The sequence below is a fragment of the Carassius auratus genome, unplaced genomic scaffold (assembly GCF_003368295.1).
Source record: "Carassius auratus strain Wakin unplaced genomic scaffold, ASM336829v1 scaf_tig00215213, whole genome shotgun sequence".
In the NCBI taxonomy this organism is placed as follows: domain Eukaryota; kingdom Metazoa; phylum Chordata; class Actinopteri; order Cypriniformes; family Cyprinidae; genus Carassius; species Carassius auratus.
Genome location: NW_020527989.1, coordinates 1 through 21,474, shown reverse-complemented (window position 1 = coordinate 21,474; position 21,474 = coordinate 1). Strand labels below are relative to the sequence as shown.

General features: G+C 35.4%; 1 protein-coding gene across 1 annotated transcript; it reads left to right on the top strand.

Moving 5' to 3' along the window:
* Positions 1-279: 279 nt before the first annotated feature.
* Positions 280-21,314, top strand: LOC113094016 (F-BAR domain only protein 2-like; the record flags this gene model as incomplete). Its single annotated transcript, XM_026259642.1, has 10 exons — positions 280-518; positions 7,801-7,892; positions 9,586-9,660; positions 11,102-11,243; positions 13,256-13,408; positions 13,725-13,829; positions 14,692-14,790; positions 16,753-16,849; positions 20,975-21,019; positions 21,246-21,314. Coding segments are annotated over exons 1-10 (910 nt in total), but the record flags the coding sequence as incomplete, so codon positions are not given.
* Positions 21,315-21,474: the final 160 nt, after the last annotated feature.

Below are 21,474 nucleotides of genomic sequence, written 5' to 3'. Positions count from 1 at the left end.
AAATGCATACTGATTCAAATACATTTATACATTTTAAGACCGATAAATATGTAGACTACCTTTTACATAATTTATCCATTTAAATGATACTTCGTTTCCAAAAACAAACAAACAAAAACTAACTCGTGATTACACTGGTCTTTCAATAACATCTGTTACATGATATTATGAACTGAGTTATTAAAAAACTGAGTTGTACAGTGGGACATAAAAATTAGACGATTGCATCATGGGAAATGTTGGCAATTCCTGAAACCGCCAGTGGCGTCACTGAAGTACTGAACAAGTGGAGGGGGTGAAAAACAAGCGAGGAGGACTGGAGGTGGAGTCGTGTTCACAGGGAGGAAAACCCAGCAGAAGAGCAGGGGGGAAAAAAGAGAAACACCACCAGACACAACAACATCGGGGGGAGGACGGTGGATTAACTGTGCCAACTGAGGCAATTCAAATTAAGAGAAGCACCGCTTTGAAGAAGGGAGAACAAGATGATAACGCCCTATTTCCTGGAAAATTTCTGGGTAAGGTTGCTTATGCTTTGCTATTTTTGTGGGCTATGCTGGTTAAGACAGCTCGGCTCTACTCGTCTGTCATTGTTTAAATTGGTACGATATGCTCAATTTCTGGGGCTATTCTTAATGTTTTGATTCATGCCGGGCGTTGTTGGGATAATACCGGTAAAACCTGGTCAAGGCAAGCACGAGAGCCTACTGGCCTCTTGCCCCCCTCACTTTTCTCGGAGAATGCCGTCCAGCCAGACCGGGGATTGGGCCTCATTATATCCATCTGACACAGACAGCCAACTACGTTCCACCTCCGTTCAATTCGATTGGCTATCGATCTACGTCTTGGAACGTTAACGATCCTATCCTGCAAAAGCATTGGACGTTACGGCTGTCAATCACAATGCTAGCCTGCTCCAGTTCTTCCGTGAAGTTAGACCGGAGACCAGAATGTCTAATAAAGTTGTTTATATGATTGAATGATGATTCATATGTGAGCCATGTAATAATTTCGTTTGGTCAAACATTACTCATTCTCGTGCCATTCCAGACATGTATTAATTTTTCATTGGACACCAACATGGTTTGGTTACCAGCATTTTTCCAAATAACTTATTTTGTGTTCAGCAAAAAGTGAATAACGTGAATGTACATGAGTGATATGATAATGGAATTTTGATTTTCAAGTGCATTATCACTTTAAGTAGAATGAAGGCGTATGCTTTCAGGTGTGTCCATACACAGTCTATCTTTATTATCGCTTACATTCCAGAAATCAGAAATAATTACTATTTTCTCATTGTACAACAAAAGTTATTGAAGAATTTTGCAGTCAATTAGTGTTAATTCATTACCTAAGTGACTGAACAGATAAAGCTTGACACAGTCTTAAAGCATCCCGGAAGATTCCTCTGTGTCATGTGCGTTGTATGACCATAGCTTAACCATTAAACAGCATCTGACTGACAGAAATGTTGAGCTGAGCCAGGTGACAAAGTGTGCAGTTGGAGGCCGTGACTGTCAAAACCGGAGATGGGGGGAGAGAGATGAGGGATTGCGGAGCTGTGGAGTCTTGTTCTCAATCAGGTCTTTGTGTTGAGGGCTCAGTGAAACAGGGACGCCTATGATCAGCTGTGTGCTTGTAATGCAGGGCACAGACATACACACATATACCCCACACACAGAGAGCCACACTTCTTCAAGGGAGCTGTCAAGCTCAAGAAAGTTATCCAGGGAAGGTCAGGCTGTCAAAGTTGTCTTGATATTTATCTGGCATGATATAATAATCTCTTGAAATCTTGAAGTCTTCTCTGCCCTCCAGTGCCTGACGCCCGCTACCCTAAACCTCCCACAACAAAGGGGTGTTTGAAGGAAACCTCTTAGTCTTGTTTCCTGCAGTCAAACACATCTAACCACAGGTTTCCTCTCTTGCTGTCACACCGTGTGAATCTTCTAGAGAGCTTTTGACTTTTTCTGATATTTTACATTCTCTGTTGGTTTTTTTGGTGGATGTTCAGACTTGTTACAGTCAGAAGACACCTGCTTATGGAAATGTATATCTGGTTGAGTCATACTGCAGATGTTCCATCTTGATGAGAGCTCTTCATGTTTTTAAATGTGTGGTTGTTAATCATTTGTGTAAAATGTCAAAACTGTTATTGATCATCAAATTCACATGCTTGTCATTTTCCGACTACATTTACATTTATTCATTTAGCAGACACTTTTTCTCCAAAACCACTTAGAAATGAGGAGTGCCTTACTCAATTTTTCATACAGTCAACGGTTTTTATGGTATGCAATCACTTGTAATATATTATATATAAAAAAAAAACTGGATTTGATTCTATGAGTTGTACTCAAATAGATGCAGTCACTCTTGGTAGAATTGGGTGTAAGCAGACTAATGATTGGATAAATCTGGCATACGTCACCAGAGAGAAGAGTATGTTTTCACAGAAGAGTAGGGTTTGATTAAACATTAAAAGCTTAAATACGGTAAATAAAAACTAAAAAATGAAGTAAAATAAAAACAATGTATTTAGAAAACAGAGTTGGGGAATTTCCATTTTATGCATTTCAATTTACAGGAACAGAAATTTAAATTCTGTCATTAATTACTCACCCCCACGTCGTTCCAAACCCATAAGACCTTTGTTCATCTTCGGAACACAAATTAAGATATTTTTGATTCAATCCGAGAGCTTTCTGAACCTACATAGACTAAGTGCTAAAGCATCTTATTTGTTCTCTCTTGCAGGACAAGACTGGTTAAAAGAGATAAGAGTGGTTAAAAAACAACAACATTTAAAATATACTCCCTTTTTAACAAATATTGTCTCACTATAAATCTTTGTCTTTTCTAGTGCGTTTCTATTGATCCACAATGCTGTGTGTCTGTAGGACAGATGTCCTGAGCATGGAGGCAGATCTCCCAGTTAAACAGGGGGGGTTCAGAAGGTCATGTGAGGGACTCAGAGCTGGGGTGAAAGGGATTTAGCTGAACTTTGACACTGTTGATGTCTAGATGTTTTGCTCTGCTCATTGTTGATTTACCATTCATATGTTTGCTCTTAGAATAGTGTTTTTTAGTAACTGAGGTACTGTAAATGATCTTAAATGAATTCACTGAGGTTATGTTTGCTCTGCATTTGTTACGAATAAGAACAGCTATTTACTGATTCGATTATCTGAGTAGTCGTCAATGTACAAGGTTATTTTTAACAGGTGCAACTGTGCATTGGATTTATGCTTTGCAAAAATGCATTTTATCTGATATTTCTTATCTGAGACCGATAATTTTTATATTGTTACTTTGCTCCAAAATATTTGTGAAAGAGGATTTTTATTATGTTCGATCATGTTAGATATGATAATTTTTAATATAAGATAAAAGTCATGTATTATATAATCTTTTATAATATTAAATACTTAATAATAATAACTAATTATTTGAACCTTTAACTGTATTTCTTTTGGAAGATCATTTTATTTGGCACTGTGAATGAAGTTGTTTTATTTCCTAGTCTTCGTCACTCAAGATGCATGTAATGCATACTAATTTAATCACAATTCAGATCTCTGTGCTCTGTTGAACTGATTCAAATGAGAAGCCAGACTGTGTCAGCTATGCCAAATTTAGCATGCTTTGTAATGTTTATTAAACCTTCATGGGTTAGGTTCAGCAGATGGCTGTGGACTAAACCATGCGTTAAACCAGGGCAGGCCGTTAACTTTCCCAGACTGTGTGTTGTCGTCTCACTTACAAGGACACATTTGCAAAACGAATAGATTTAAAGCTATTTTAAAGCAATTATTTAGGGGACAGAGTGTATTGTAATGGTAAAACACGATAAATTGCAGAACTTTGAGATGGTGCCTAAATTTGTGCAAATGATATAAAGAATTATTTTTTTGTTTGTTTGTTTGATTATGTTTCTTTTTACTTTTTACATATTTGTATACATATTCATGCATTTTTCAAGTACCACTGTATTTCTAATAAACAAAAAAGAAATAAAATATATAATAAAGGCCATGGAATATTGAAAGAGATGCAAAACATTATTTAAAACCTCATACAATGTGTAATATCAGAGAACACTAATATAATGCTTAAGCTAGAATGAAAAATCCTTAATCACGCCATGAACAAGAAATAAATATAAATCATGCAGTGCCCTGATGGGACCACTGCCAAAGGCATATTTTGGTTTGCATGATGGATTTATATGGAGATACAAAAATAGGGTCCCAGACAGCAGATTCGGTGGATTTATTATTAATTTCTCCAGGTGAATGTGCTGCTAGACTGAAGTAAAGACATATGCAGAAGACCATGAGAGAGTAGATTTATGAAGGTGGAATATTTAAAAATGTAACAACATTTCCAAGTAGGCATTCTTGATATGAGCTTCCAGGAAAGGAGAAGTGTGTGTACGTGTACCTACTTTACCATGTTTTTGGGGTCAAGTTTGTACCCAGAAGTGAGCTAAATCTGACAAAACCTCTTTTGGGGGCATCCTCATTTGTAAATATTTTGTTTAAGATATATATATATATATTTTTTTAATTCTGAAAATGCAGAACGTTTTCTATTAGGGTTACCGTAGGTGTTTGGTTTAGGGTGTGTGGGTCATGTTATCGTATTCATAACTAGCTGTATATAAAAACAGAAGTCAATGGAATGTCCTCATTGCGATTAGCTAAGTAAACTGTGTGTGTGTGTGTGTGTGTGTGTGTGTGGGTTTGCATTCAGGGTCTTTGCATATTTGCATATGTCTCTGTATTGGGAACCTCACCTAGTTTGTGAGCTGCATGAACAAGCACATTCAACTCAAACACACACATGTGTACCTTCATGTCTTATCTTGTGTGTTTTGGCTTTAAATATGAATTCTGTTTAGTTTGACCCGAGCCAAATTGTGGTTTAAACCCCCGCGCAGAAACACAAACATACAGGAAAGCATAACACACAACATCAGAGTCAGTGGACATTTCCATACCGTACGCTGAATTTAGCAACTTCACACTGCATGTTTGTTCCTCAACTGCTGTTTGTCTGGTTTATCGTACTTCTCTAAACTTCTCTTTTGCTCACGTCATGGATTAATAACAGGTCACAGATATTTGACATAGTTTTAGCGATGTCGTTATGGGTTGTTTTCCAGAGAGTGAATGTGATAATTGTTTGTTCTAAAATATGACGCTTTTTTTTTGTGACTTTTTGAAGCAGTTTATGATTGGTTGTCTATTTGTAGCGTCCTGGCATGTCATTGTTTTTTCACGCCGTTTACATTACACATTACAAGTGTGAATAAGCTGATGTGGAAGTTACACAATATAAACACGAGAGATTTTTGCGTAGGTAGTGATCATATCAGTTATGCTTTTCTCTGAAATACCCCAATTTCCCCTAATAATATAAAAAGAAAAACTGGCATTAAAAAGCTGACATGAATAGTTTCCTTTGATGTACGCTACCTGTTAAAAGTAACGATTGAGTAAAATTCTAATATTTTGGTTCAGCAAGTATACATTCAATTGTAAAGACATTTTTAATGGTACATTCAATTTCTGTTTCAAATAGATGCTATTCTTTTGAACTTTAATCAAAGAACCCTGAAAAGAACATGTATTTCAGTTTTGTCGTATTATTAAAGGGACACTAAGTAGGAATTACTCCCATCTAGTGGTGAAATTGTATTTTGCATTCAAACTAACTTTGCTCTCCAGCGCCTCGCTTTTTCAAATGCGCGTTGCATCTATGGTAGGCGATATGTACCAAAAAGCTTTGACAGGATGTCTTCTAATAGCACTTCGTCGAGTTTTCCTTCAGGTGAACAGGTGTGTTATTTCAAACAAACTGCAACATGACCACTAACAAACGAATGTTACAGTATGAATTACTGACTGTGGAAAACATGAAATATTGTAATTAGTAGTTATGTCTAATTTATTCGTTATATTTTCTGAATTATATGCATTGTTAGATATAAAAAAAAATATTATAATATAGACTGTAACACTGACTTACCTGTCGAGAAGAAAACTGGCCACTTCAGCGTCTCTTTTGAAATCTTTATCAAGCATTAGCTCTTTCCACCTAGAAAAAGCTTTCCCGACATTAACTCTTGTTTTCTGTAATCTACGGTCACATTTCCTTTTACGTTCTATTTTTGACTGTTTTGGCGACTATGTTTTCTTCTCCTGTGGCGCGGCATATGTATGGTCCATAATAAGAATGCAATCCAGACTTTTAAACTTGCCGGTGCAGTTTCAAGCGCCTCTCACTGCTCTGCACCTGCGTTTCTGGCTCTGACCGAAAACGCGCTGTGGAAACGCGTTGGCTTAGTACTTTTTGTCCCTCTCTGCTATTATAGTTTTGCAAGATGGTGGAACTACATGGAAGCCTCCGTCGACCTACCCGTCCCATGTATATAAAGATAATAAATTCTTCATTTACGAGGATTAGTTTAAACATTGGAATAGGTATTTGTACACCATTGAGGGCATATTTATGAATAAAAATATTGATTTTAGATAATAAAATACCTAAAAAGTTACTTATTGTCCCTTTAAGTAGCACAACCATTTTCAGCATTGATGATAATAATAAATATTAGCAAATAATTCAGCAATGAGAGTGAATTCTGTAGGATCATGTGGCATGTAAGACTGGAATGATGCTGAAAATTCAGATTCGATGTCACAGGAATAAATTACATTTTTACATAATTATTACTGTGTTTACTGTCTTTTTAAATGCATCTCACACTTTTGAATGCTAGTGCATGACTACAATGATTATGGATAGAATTATTATAATTTTCTCTCTTTGAATCACTGGTGGAACTCGTGTTGTGTGCCAGATTTCTGTATTATCACAGTTGGCTTTTGAGAAATGCTAATAAAATAGCTTACAATTGAGCTTGTTTTGGTTTGCTTCATTAATCTGATGTATTGACTGTAAATGATTTGCTTGGGTAAAAAGTCTTGGAGAGCATATGATTGATTATATCTGTTGTACCATGCTGGCATGGATGACAGCTGGATTTATAGTCAGTCAGAACAGATGTGCTGAGCAAACACAGCCTTATTATTATTAAAATTAATATGAAATGACAGACATGCATTTTAAATTCCAATCATGTTTTGCCACCCAATAAATGACACAGAAGGACCGAGCATTTGTACATATTTAAAACTATTTATATCCATTAGTCATCAGGCAAAATTTGATGACTAAAAAAACCTTCGGAAGAAGAAGAGAAACACCCTTATCACACCATGTGTGTGTTTGTATTGCATTTATAAGTACTCTCTCTTTTAATGCATGTACATAAAGCAGATGTCTCTATGTCTGCTGGCATTAAAATATGTGTTTCGATCATTCTAAAATTACAGGAGGTGTCCGGCTTCTTTTCAGATCTGAATTATGCATTAGTTTAGCGCGTGCATTTTTAAAACACTGATATCAGACACTTGTAGCTTTGGTTACTATGAAACCCTTTACACAATTCAGACCAAGCTTACAGCACTGACTTACGGACAAAGATACGAAAGCATGTCGCGGATGAACATGGTGGACCAGTCTGCTTTAAGGAGTCAGCTAGATGCCATTCAGACCATGACAGCAATGATTGTTGAGAAACCAAAAGTGGTAAACAAATGTGTGCACCAGTGGTGACGTGCAGTTCTTGACTTGGACTTCTTAATGTTGATTCTTGTTGTTTCCCTTTTTGAGGGGGAAAAATGTAGTGATGTAGTTTTTAATTCATTTGTATGCTTTCCTTGGCAGGGCGATAAAAACAATGGATTTGATGTACTCTACCACAACATGAAACATGGCCAGATCTCCAGCAAGGAGCTTTCAGACTTCATCAGAGAAAGGTAAAACTGTTGGTGTGTGTTCAGTTGTTGTTCTTGCTGTTTTTAAGGGGATGACCGGAGTGTATATATGACAGCCTGTCATAACGCAGACAGTCAAGCTTCCTAAAAATTGTGTTAGCAGTGTTATTTGTGTTAACTGAAACTTAAATTGTTAGTATTTATTGAAATAAAGCTATAGATAAAATAAAAATATTACTTGGAAAACTTTAAGCTTTAAAACAATTAGTTTGGCTAACCGTAATAAAATAAGTCTAAGCTGAAGTACTAACAAAAACTTGTTAAAACCAAAACTGACCTAAAAATATATAAAAAAATAATGAAATAAAAAACGTTGCGAAATTAATCAATAAAAAAACTTTAAAATCTGTAAATGTGTTTGTGGAAATATAACTGTGTGAGTGAAGTATTATGAAATCTGTTGATCACTAGAATCTTTACAAGAAAATCTTTTTGTCGATTTAACAGCAGAAACCACATCAAACCTGATCTAATCTCATCCCCTGCAAAATGTCGCAAACAGTTTTTGAGATGTTTTTGTACTTGTGCAAGCGGTGAAGCTCTGCTAGAAATCTAGCTGGTCTCACACAAGCAAGACGTCTGTCAAGGGAGTACAGCTATTCCAGAGGAAACTATTTTAAAACTTCTCTCTTAAAACCTTCCAAATGTTTGCAGGAATGTTGCAGTTCCTCCATAAGCCTCACCATCCATCACACATTTCACCTGCTTTAATGGTTGGTGCTGTGTTAAACGAATGGAAAGAATTCACTCTCTGAAAGATTTAAAACGTGCAGAGGTTTTAAACCACCTCATGAGCTGTGACTGACAGAGGAATTTTGCGGATTCCTAATACCAAGCCATTGGAAATGCTATTTGTGTCATTTTAACAAGTTCTTAGTTTTGATTTATGTCCTTTTGGCAATTGTATTGTGAGTTTTTTTTTTCTTTTTTCTGGAGGATGATGAGTGGTTTGGCCACAAATGAAGCGTGTCTGTCTCCCTCTTCTGGACACGTGTGACGTTGTCTCTATCGGTGAAACCGTGCTCAGGCTAATTTGCTATTATTGATCTTTCTCTTTTGACAGAAAAAAAAGACAAATGACTCTGGGCAAGTGACTGTAGGGATACACTGCCGATCAAATTTTTGTACACCTGTTTTTACTTGCTTTTCACATTTTAGAATAATAATTAAATTAACCGAACTATGAAATGACACAAGTGGCAATTTGGGGATTACATAGTGACCAAAAACCTACAGGCTTCTCTCAGATATCTCAAACTTTTAACTCCGACTTACTCAGGGTTTTTAAACGGTTCTAAATGGGTTCACATGTTTGCTGAGCTCGCACTGCTTTTGTTTCTGCTTGTTGTAAACATTTAAAAACCTTTTTAGTTTTGTGGAATTCATGTGAAGGCACAATTACTAAACTAATTTCAAACAAAGATCTTTGTTTGCCTGTATGTAGACGTATCAGTGTCAACTTGCATGGAATAACACCACTTTTCTTTTAAATCATCCCATTTTCTTTTAAGTGATTGTTACTGTTGTTTGCAAGTATGTGTAAATGTTTGTGAGAGTAAAATCTAAATGTTGCATAAAGGAATTTGGATTCTAAATAATAATCAGCATTAGATGGCCTGACATTTTTTGGGTTTGATTGATTATTCACATATGGTTTTCTCACCTTTTGCCACAGAGCCACCATAGAAGAGGCGTATTCAAGATCAATGACCAAACTGGCCAAGACTGCCAGCAACTGCTCTCAGCTAGGGTAAGACTGTATGTGGGGTCCTATGAAATTATAGTTTTATGTACAATTTTATTATTTTTCCAAATTAGGTTTTTTTTACATTTGAAATTTTCCGTACTCTGATAAATTCAATTGTATTAATCAAAAACAGGTATCATTAATTGACATCATAAAACATACACTATTTAACAGCAATTTATTAAAAATTTAACAAAAAATATAAATTATGTGTTTTCCATTAATTTTATGGATTGCATTTTAATGGTTTCATTAAATTGTAATATTTAAAAGCATCTCTAATTAATTGATTTTATAAATAAATATAAGTATATTATTTCATAACATTTTATTATTTACATTTTTCTTCTAAATAAATTCTGATAAGTAATTTGATTTTTAATAGTTTTATTAATAGTAGTAGTATAGTAATATATTTCTGTCACAGTTTCTTCAAGTTAAACCCAAACTTTTATTTTGACAGGTTGCTGTGAAGACCTCTGTGTTTCTATTTGTATATGATAACTATAATTTTTCTCACAATAAACTGTAAAATGCTCATGAAATGAGCAGTTCTATCGATTATATTAATTTGTTCACATGCTCATTTATTGAGGAATCAGAAAACACTGCTTAAACACTTTAGTATGCGTCTGTGCCATTCATTCACACAGAGACATGCAGAACATGCAGGATTCATATTTAAATAGTATTTTGCAGCTAAATATGCAGCGTTTTAAGTGTACTGACCTACTTTTGTTTTATTCATCCGTGTACATGTACGTGTGGATGTGTACGCGTGAGTCTTAAGGGTTCACAAGCCCAGTGGGTTCATTATGAACTTCATTTCAATAATGTATTTATAATGAGCTGGAAAACCCACATCATTTCAACATCTCCTAGGCTTTATCCATGAAAGCCCAAGCTCATTACATGCTAGGAAACAGAATTAATACACACAGCTGTACACTTACCTGCCTGGAAAATCTTTGAATCTTTATTCTATATAAACTTTATTCTGGCAAGCTTGCTGTACTTTCCCTGCTAATGTGAGACATATTGCCAGTCAGGCGAAACTTCATAAGCTACTTCAAAAAGATCTGCAGGAAGAAAGATTAACTCATTGTTATTGCTGTTATGGTCCTGAAATAGCCATGGTTTGTATAATATCTATTTGCGAAATATGCTAGATGCAGTTGTGTAAAATGAAAGCTGGTATTTTACTTTATTCCACAGAACACGAACTTCGCACCCCCCTCACATATCATATTGTCAGTACAGACATTATAGTGTCATTAAACCTTGCACAGAGCCCTTCCATTAAAAACAGCAGGACCAGAGGATAAATCTGATATCGAGAGAATAAACACACCTTGGTGTTAAATCACAAATCATGTTTTATTTGTACAATGTGTGTGGAGTATTATGCCTAGAGAAGAAAATGAACCAGCCATTTGTTCCACAGGACGTTTGCGCCGGTGTGGGATGTGTTTAAACAGTCCACCGAAAAACTGGCAGCGTGTCACATGGAGCTGGTCCGCAAACTTCAAGAGCTCATCAAGGAAGTCCAGAAATATGTGGAGGAACAAGCCAAAAATCATAAGAAGGTATGGGAGCTGCCGTCATCTTTGGTGTTTGATTAATATCCATGTAAGTTTGCTCGTAACATGCCGCATAGCGAAGTATGAACCCAATTTCTCAGCTAAATGAGTCTGCGGTACACTTTTCGTTCCTTAAAAAAGGTCAGAGGTCTGCTATGAAATCACTAAATAAAGATAAAACCCATATCCATCTTTCAAAAACATATATAATTGCTTATTAATAATAATGGTCTCGTGTACAGAATGTCCCACTATTGATATGGTCCTCATCCTCCCATTAAAACTTCTAAAAATGAATCTTGGAGTCAGAATAATACTTGTAATATTAATAATTTGTAGATTTATGTCAAAATAAGGTGAGATCTTGAGGATTTATTTTATTTTTTTGAGAAAATTAAAAAAATATATTAATGGTGGTATTAGTAATCTCTAGGTAATATTATTATTATTATTATTATTATTATTATTATTTATTAATTATTATTGCTTAAATATTTACTTAGAAATGTTTATTATTCAAACTTATGAATGGAGATAAATATATATTTCTTTAGGGTAATTTTGATTTATATTAATAATTAGTATGATTTATATTAGTAATTAAATCATTAATTAATGTGCATAGAAAGGGTGTTTGATATCTTGCAGCTACAGCAGAAGCTCATTTTTAACGCATCAGAGAACATCAGCCAGGTGCTGTGATTAAACAGGAAACAGATTTGCATGAGCTTCTCTGTGTGTACGGTCAGGTGGTCAGGAGTCTTGGAGTGACAAGACAGGCCAGCTGGGTTTATCTTCTCAGTATTTTTCCTTCTCACGCTTTTTGTTTTGCTTTGTAAACTTATGCATATTTGCACATATTAAATATGTGTACAATTTGCACAAACAGAAACCTGATGGCTCTTTTTCAGTCATGGCCTGATTTCTTCAGTATGTTGCATACTTCATATTTCATTGAGCATCTGTAGGTACTTTGTTAAATCAATTCTGAAATATCTGCAAATGTAATTTGACATTTTAAGCTGTCTGCTGATCCATTTCAGTTTATTTAAATGATGTAGACTTTCTCAAATATCCAAGTTTATCATCATTGTGAAAATGAATGGTTAGCGTACTATAAATCATATCCAGTCAAAAATGTGGGATTATTAAGATTTTTTTATTTTTTTATTAATAAAAACACGAATAGTGTGAAATATTATTTCAGTTTAAAATAACTTTTTAAATATGTTTTAAAATATAATTTATTCCTGTGATTCAAAGCTGAATTTTCAGCATCATTACTCCAGTCTTCAGCAAGGACCAATTAAATTGATGAAAAGTGAGAAAAAAGTGTATAATGTAACAAAAGTTTTCTATTTCACATAAATTATGCCATTTTGAGCTTTCTATTCTTCAAAGAATCGTGAAAAATATTACACAGGAAAAAAATGCAATTATATTAATGATTAAGCACCAATAATTATTGATCATAACAGAGCAGCAAATCAGCATATTAGAATAATGTCTGAAAGATCATGTGACAGGACAGGAGTAATGATGCTGAAAATTCTGCTCTGATCAAAGCAATTCAATTACATTTGAAAATATATTTAGGTAGAAAACGGCTATTTAAAATTGAAATAATATTTCTCAATATTACTAGTACTGCAGCTTTGGTGAGGAGAAGAGACTGGTTTCAAAAACATTTAACTGGTTATGGGACATAATATATATATATATATATATATATATATATATATATATATATATATATATATAATATAAGGCTGTATATAAGGCTGTACTAATAATACAACCATGATTTTTTTAAATATATTTTTTATATATATTTAAGATAAAGCAGAATGCACAACAGTTACCAGTCGAATGGGTGGCAGCCTAATCCTTGAAGTTAGTTCATAGAGTGGAATATAAATTCTATAAATTAAAGGCTTGTGGACAAGCGAGAGAATTAGGACTGTGGACCTTCAATTTTTAAAGATGAGAGTAATACTAAAGCTCTTTCTGGTTTGTAGACAAAGGAGGAGGTGGCATCCACGCTGGAGGCTGTGCAGAATATTCAGAGTGTGTCGCAGGCCTTACAGAAGAGCAAAGAGAACTACGTCAACAAGACACTAGAGCAAGAACGCATGCGCAAAGAGGGGGCCACACAGAGAGACCTGGACAAGGTACGCACACAGACATATACATTCATGAACGGTAGCTCAGAAGTTTTGGATCGGAGTATGCAAAAGCCTCTAAGTATGTCTGACGTTTTTCTTTGAAAGTAGCATTTCTTTCTGTGTTTGGGTTTCTATGTAAGTACTGGTACTTTGAATGGGTTGAGGCTGGGCTTTAGCGCATTTAAAGTGAAAGTACTTGATGAACATAAACTCATTATTGTTTTCTCATTTTTGACCAAGAGGGCTTTTAGAGGTTTTTGCATGAGAACTCTTCATATGTAAATTTCTCTCTCTCTGTCTGTTTTGTGTTGTTTGTTTGCAGGCTGGACTGAAGGTCAAGAAAGCCACAGAGACCTACAAGTCGTATGTGGAGAAATATGCCAATGCAAAGACAGAATTCGAGCAGAGAATGACAGAAACCGCACAGGTGTGCATGAGTGTGTTTGTTGAGGTGGCTAATTGTCTCTGCAGGGTGTGTGTGTGTGTTGCATATTTGTATGTTGTTGAGTTATTAGAGCTTTTATCATATCAATTAGAGCTTGATGTGGATTAACAATGTCAGTATCAGACACTGTGACACATTAAATATAGTAATTATTTATATATTATGTATAAAATATATACACAACCCATGGGCTGGACAGTGGACACACTAAATTCAGTAGCTTTGTGCACTTCCACTTATATCCACTTATTTTTCAGTCCCAAATCAGAGCCACAGAGTCCTCAAACATACAACAATTTAAGCTTTTTATTGATGTTTCTTTTCATGATCCACACACACACATGCACAAACACGTTTTTTTCCTTGTGGTCACACATGCTCTGACTTATACTGTCATTATCTTGTTTCCGCTCATCTTTTTCTCCTCTTCCACTTAAATCTTCTAAAACCCTACTGTCAGTCTGAGAGGAGCATAAACAGCAAATCAGGCATGCAGCCATCCTTGACACACACGCACACACACATCCCACATACACGCATGCATATTTATTTTCACTGTGTTTGTGCATGTTACGCACTTCTTAGCTAGTCAGACCACCCAAATAGGCTAATCATAGAGTTGTGCCAACAATATAAGAATGGGTCTTAAGTAGAGACACACTCTCACACACACAGGATTGTTGTGGGAAAAGATTCTGTCTGATTAAGTATCATTACCAACATCTGCTTTCAGCTTCACTTTTCAAGACTGACTAAAACTAGTATTATCCATTTTTAAACCGCTTTTGCACCATTTCAGAAAGATAAGTCAATCAAAGGTTGTGTGTTTGTGTACTTTTTACAGAAGTTCCAGGGCATTGAAGAGGAACATGTTCTGCGCATGCAGGAGATTATCCATTCATACTGTCAGTCTGTGGAAGAGACACACATACAGATAGGAGAGGTAAACAGAGAAATAACACGCACAGTCCTTATCCAGTAATCTCAAAACCGTGATGAAACTCCATGCTGAAAAGGAATGGCAAAACTGAATGAAGTCTATGAGATCTGGCTGTTGTATCATCGTTTAGCTGAAGAGGGCGCCAGAGACCCTCAAATGTGCATAAATAAGTCAAATAAGCAGAAATGACCTTCATAACATGAGGCTGTCTAATTAGTCCTTTCTTATCAATCCACAAACCAGTTGCCGCTAATTCAGAGTGATTTATAACATATGCAAACCCTTTTATTCACTGAAATAGATTTCCGTGAAGGCAACTGAATGTGCATTTCTACACACCCACAGCAAAACTGTCTCTGTTTGCCATTTTACTGGTTATTGACCACAGAACTGTTGCATGTTCTGGTTTGGGCTTCCTCCTAACCACACACACTCTTGTGTTCAGCTTTGAGCCCGTGGACTCTTTCTCTGTGGTTATTATGTTTATACTGTTTCTGTTGCATACATATGAGTTGAATCTACTTTCCTCATGCAACAGTTAGTGTCACTGTTCGTCTATACATGACATTAGTTTCTATCAAGTTAAAACTAAAAAATAGGACATTTATTTTCAGTTAACAATTACTTTGTTTCAAAAAATAAATATTTTTATGGTTTTATCTTTAAACTATTATAACCCTGCTCCAGAGCTGGTCGCTTTGGTTCATGGATTCAATTTTTTTTTTACTGTGGATTATTTGCCCAGCTTTACATGCTGTCAGTCAGCTCCTCTGGTCCACAAACAGGAAAAAAGGACATGGATACTGAAACAAACTGACAAACAATTTATGAAGTGCTGTGTGAAAACACATCAGCTATGAAAGCTAAGCATTGCATCAGCAGTGGAGATGTGTGGAAGACATATTGCATTTGTCACCATCCCTTGAGGCCTATAAAAACAGAGACAGTCAAAGTGATCACCCGGGGAAATAATGTCACTAGTCACATCCTCACTGCGTGCCCTAGCTCTCAACCCTTTCCTTTTTTAAAACCTCAAGTCTTGCTTGAATGGGATACAGCTCTAGTGCTGGTAATGTGGTGAAACGCTCAAAATGAAGGCAGTGATCATAACACATTATATAGCGCTGATGACCACATGACCAGATTTTAATTCAGTGTCACTTCTGATCATGAATTAATGCATTCCTACTGAGTAAAATAATTCATTTATATCCCAAAGATTCTTGCTGAATCTTCTGAAGCCTTTGAATGGTAGTGCATTTTTGCATATGTATTTTTTTTACACAGTGCTACAACTGCTGTGCATTAAAGAATAGGAGTACAGCAGTTTATGACGTAGGAGTGCGTGTCAGAGAGATGTCCACATTTAAAATCTTTGGAGCTTGCATGTATGATGTGCAAAATAAATATCTCATTATTTAGCATTCCCTTCATGTTATGACCATATTATCAAATGACATAAAGTCTGCTCTGAAGAGTGAGCAGTCTGTGACCTATTTTGCCCGGTCAAGTGAGTTCAATCCCAAATGCTGCCAATTCTAAAACAAAGTCTTGGTACAGTTGTACAGCCAGCGTCACTTAGTCTTTCCTGGCTTTATAAGAGCTTACTGGGCCCCTTTGGTACAATTGGATACAGAATATTCATACATACAGTCTGTGGTAGAAACCCTTTTAATCTTCCTACTGGAGATCACTTACTCTTTAAGTTACTTTTTAACATGTTAATTTGAACTAAACCAAATGTGTCATATGGTACTTTAAAGGGTAACATAGCATAAACCAAATAAATCTAAAATGTGTTTTTATGGAACCAACAAAAGATAATTGATGCTTTTCTTTTAGACCAATTATATGTCTGCTGCATTAATATACAAATGTACTTTTATTAAATACTCTCTGCTATGTTGTCGCAGTGAACATACTGAATGGTGCATGTAATGTTTTGTATATTTTATTCTTTTAAAGGTCCAAGAAGAGTTTGTGAAAAACATGGAGAACACTTCCGTTGAGAGCCTCATACAGAAACTGGCAGAAAGCAAAGGAACAGGCAAAGAGAGACCAGGTAACACAACGAAATCTCTCACACACGGCATTAACCTCTGGCACTGAAATACTTTGCTCTTGATATTATTAACAAGACTGGTCATGAGTTCATAGCCAACTGACTTAATGAAAATGAGCGTTAGTCTGCACTGTCAACCCACAAATGGAGTATATTTGACTTGACTGCTGTAGCACGGTGAAGTTTACACTGGAGGATTTGTGGAGCTCTGACCCTTACAGGGGTTTTCAGCCCTGGTCTCAGCAAGCACTGGCCGCCACATGCTAACGCTAGCGTCACATGCTAAGTGGAATGTCAAGCTTGCCCACCTTTACACAAGATTAAGCCACTAGAAATTGATGGAGCTCGACACGGCTACACTTCCCCCTGTGTTCTTGCTATTTTTCCTCACTTATTCCTCCGTGATCTTTCGTTTAACCTCCTGCTTCTCCCTCCTTTCACAGGGTGGAAGTTTTTTCGCATTTCACATAGAGAATATAATTTAGCTTGAAGCTAAAGGGGTGTGGGGTGTAATTAAACCAGTTTAGCCAGAAATTATATTAACGGTTTAAATTATGTACATTAGACACTGGATTTTGCCTTTTTCTTGGCTTGAAAACTGTTTGACATCTTAGAAGATTTGACCTCTCTTAGGGACGTTTCAAATTATTTCCTGTGTTTTTTGAACATCCTGACACCTTGACATCAGCTTAGCCAGTGGCATGAGTTTGAGGCGAGACTATCTTATTTTGTTTTGGTTCGTTTTTTTTTTTTATGTTTTGTTTTGAAAACAATTATTTTTATTCCAACAATTATTATATTCCACACACAGGTAGCCCAGTTATATTGTAACTTAATGTATCCACAGGGGTCTAGACTGGAGTTTCAGGCTTTTGGTTGCCCTTCATTTGTTTTGACAGCAGAATTAATTGAGACTAAAACTGTTTTGGTCAACAAAACATTCCTTCCCCCATATCAAGCTGTTCATTAGGGATTGCGCCGCTGTCAGAGCAATAACCTGTGTGGCACACTGATGAAATCAGAGCAGCCCTAACCAGTATAGAGAGAGAGAGAGGTTGAACAAACTTTGTACCACGGAAACAATCCCGAAGTGACATGCTGGGCTTTAGGGAGGTTGCAAGAGCAGTTCAGTGATATCCAGCTGGGCTGTGAACTGGCTGTCGTCCAGACACGCAAACTCTCCTTGCTGCGCCATCCAAGAGCCCATGCTCAGCATATGCAATTAAACAAAAAAACATCCTTAGTTAATGCATGACTGCATGTGCCTCTCATATACAAACAGGCATGTCTACGAGCATTCACAAAAGCATATATTTACCTAAATAAACCTTAGACGTTGTTGTTGTTGTTTTAGTAAATGTAACTATAATTACTAAAGGTCAGCCATAATAACTCAGCCACAACTCTGACCTCTTTTTTTTTTTTTTTTTTTTTTTATAAAACTAACTTCTTGAAATATTTTGCTTTTCGATGACGATCGAAAGAATGATTTTGTTAGACTTCGCTAACTTCTCTGGACAATTTCACAGCAATGTTTCCTCAAAGTATTGCTATAAAGCCACACACACATAAATACACACATGTTCATGTAAACAAAGCAGTCTGTCTGCTTACACGAGTTTAAACAAAACCTAATACCCTGTTCCAGGTTTAGATGGCACTGTTTTGTCTGATGTTTGGATTTGTGTGCATAAATATTGTTAGATGGAGCCTGGAAGTGTGGTCATTTGCACGTCCCTCACCTGACATCACCTAATTAGATGAAACTTGTTTGTTTTTTTTTGGTTCAGCAGCTGCATGGAAATCGTGGAGATTAATCTCCATTTTTTCCGGTTTAGACAAACTTGCTGATTTGTTGTAATGAATATGAAATATTACAGATTTGTGCATCTTTCTAATTTGGCTATTATTTGGTGACAAGGTTGATGAACATTTTAGCTAAATCTGACTTGAAGGTCTCAGAAGGATAATGTTTTTGTGTGTGTGTTTTGTTTTTGTTTAATAATTTTTCTTTCTTAAAATTAAAAGGTTTTTCTGAAGGTTAGAGTTTGTTATTACACAGAATTATTACACAACAACAAAAATAATAATTTGTTGATTTTTTTTTTTTTTCTTTTGTTTTGGTTGTTTTTTGTTGTTTTGTTTTGTATTCTTTTGTTTTTTGTTGTTTTGTTTAATTTTTTTGCAGTTGTTTAATTAGTTTTTTCTTTCTAAAAATTCAAAAGGTTTTTCTGAAGGTTAGAGTTTGTTATTACACAGAATTATTACACAACAACAAAAATAATAATTTGTTGATTTTTTTTTGTTTTGTTTGTTTTTCTTTGTTTTGGTTTGTTTTTTGTTGTTTTGTTTTGTATTCTTTTCTTTTGGTTTGGGTTTGGGTTTTGTTGTCATTTTGTTTCATTTCTTTTTTTTTTTTTTTTTTTGCAGTCGTTTCATTTTATTTATTTTTTTTTTAACTCAAAAGGTTTCCTGAAGGTTAGAGATTGTTTATAAATATTACAAAGAATAATTACATAACAACAAAAATAATTTGTTGATTTTGTTTTGTTTTTTCTTTTCTTTTGGTTTGTTTTTTGTTGTTTGTTTTGTATTCTTTTCTTTTGGTTTTTGTTGTTTGTTTAATTTGTTTTGCAGTTGTTTAATTAGTTTTTTCTTTCTAAAATTTCAAAAGGTTTTTCTGAAGGTTAGAGTTTGTTTATAAATATTACACAGAATTATTACATAACAACAAAAATAATAAATGTCTGTGCTATGTCCCTAATAAGACAACTGTGTAGTTCAAAATGAATCAAATCATTTGATATATTTAATATGATGTCAATTCAAGTGGGTCTTTCATTTTTATGTGTGTGAACTGACAGTACGTGTCATTTAGTTCAGATTGTTTGATCAGAGATGATCTCAAACAAACAAAAACAGAGATCTAAAAAGGTGAAGTGATCTGGTGCAGTAGAGTAAGACCAGTCATACTGTATCTACGTCAGCGTGTGTGATGTGTGCCTGTCGTGACTGCTCTGAACAAGTGCACATGAGGTCCGCTCGCAGTCACCGTTCTCCAGGGAAACTCTATTGAACCGCTCAAGTTAAATATCACACGCTTTTGTTTTTTCAGGTCAAGGCATTTTCTGTGCAATGAAAATAGCGCCCGGGCTCTCTTGCTGAGGTCTGGTGGTAGTAAATGCTGTCTTTCGTTTTCCTTGGACAAGCATTAGCTTTTTACGCGCATTAACACAAAAGAAAACACACTCTAAAAGGGCTCTTAGCAGCACTGAGGGGCATCTCTCCTCTCTTTACTGCCAGTCACGAAAGCTCAGAATTAATATTTATATGCGGCTTCAGGATATTTATTGAGAATCTATAGCCAAAACCGACTGAGGTTAGAAGATTAAAATTAGATTTCAATTGTAATCCTGTTCGCGTTTAACTTAACTCTGGAAAAAAACCTTGGCTGACATGTTGGGTCATGACTGCAAAACCCTAAGAAGCGAACTACAGTGAAAATGGCAGAGTTTGTTTGCTTAAATCCCTTCACCCATGTGTCAGTGTGGAAATGGGTCATGTTGAAAGTGTAAAAGCTTGGACTGGTAAAATATGGCAAAAATTGATGAGGCAAGAAATGAAGCATGCAGTTTGTTGTCTTCGCAGCAAATCTGTGTTATATTTTCAGTGTGGGCTAGTGTACAGCATTCTACTGAGTGTTATCAATGCTACACATCATTGTGTTGGATTTGTGTGTTTATTTGATTTCTGAGGTTAAAATCAGATGTGCTTCCAAGCATGTGTGTGTGTGTGTGTGTGTGTTCATCTAATAGTGTGTGTTGAATGCTGGCTGCAAACTAAATGCTCTGGTTTAAAGGGAAGTCAGATCGTGCTGATTGTCACCAGACCCTCTGATGACTCTGTAAATGTGCTTGCCAAAAAATCTAAACCTGTGTGTGTGTGTGTCACTGTTTTTGTGGATTCATGTGCATGATTTTATGACATGCTGTAAAAACAAAACAAAAAGTTTTAATATTAAATAATTATTCTATATTTAATACCATATCATAATTCTTGATTTAAAGATACTGTAACATGACATCCCTTCAATCATTTGGATTTGTTTGTCTGTTGTCATTACAGGGCCCATTGAATTTGAGGAATGTAATGTTTCAATCGCCACAGAAGGTCTGCATTAATTTTTCTCTCCATTCCCATTTTAGTTTTTTTAGTTTTTTATATGAAAATATAGAAAAGTTCTCTTTATATGTATCTGATTACATCTCTTTATAAGAATTTACTTAGAATTTTAGTTTTATATACTTTGTGTTCTGTTAAACAGCATTATATCTATTTTAGGATGTGTTTCAGTATTTTTCAAGATTTGTTATAATCGCTGCTTATGTCTGTTTAGGTGCAAACCCAGAAAAAGGAAAACCTTTGCCATACCAGGCCGACGGAGAGATAAAGACACAGATTCCACGTAAGTGTCGACTTTTACTTTAATGTGATCTCTCTTGCTCTTTATGCATTTAAAGAATTAAAACTATTCACATCAGTATTTTTAATTCTCAAACTGTTCTTCAAAGTATTTTGTGAAATACTTGTTAAAATTTATTTGACAAAACTTGAAGTTTGAGAGA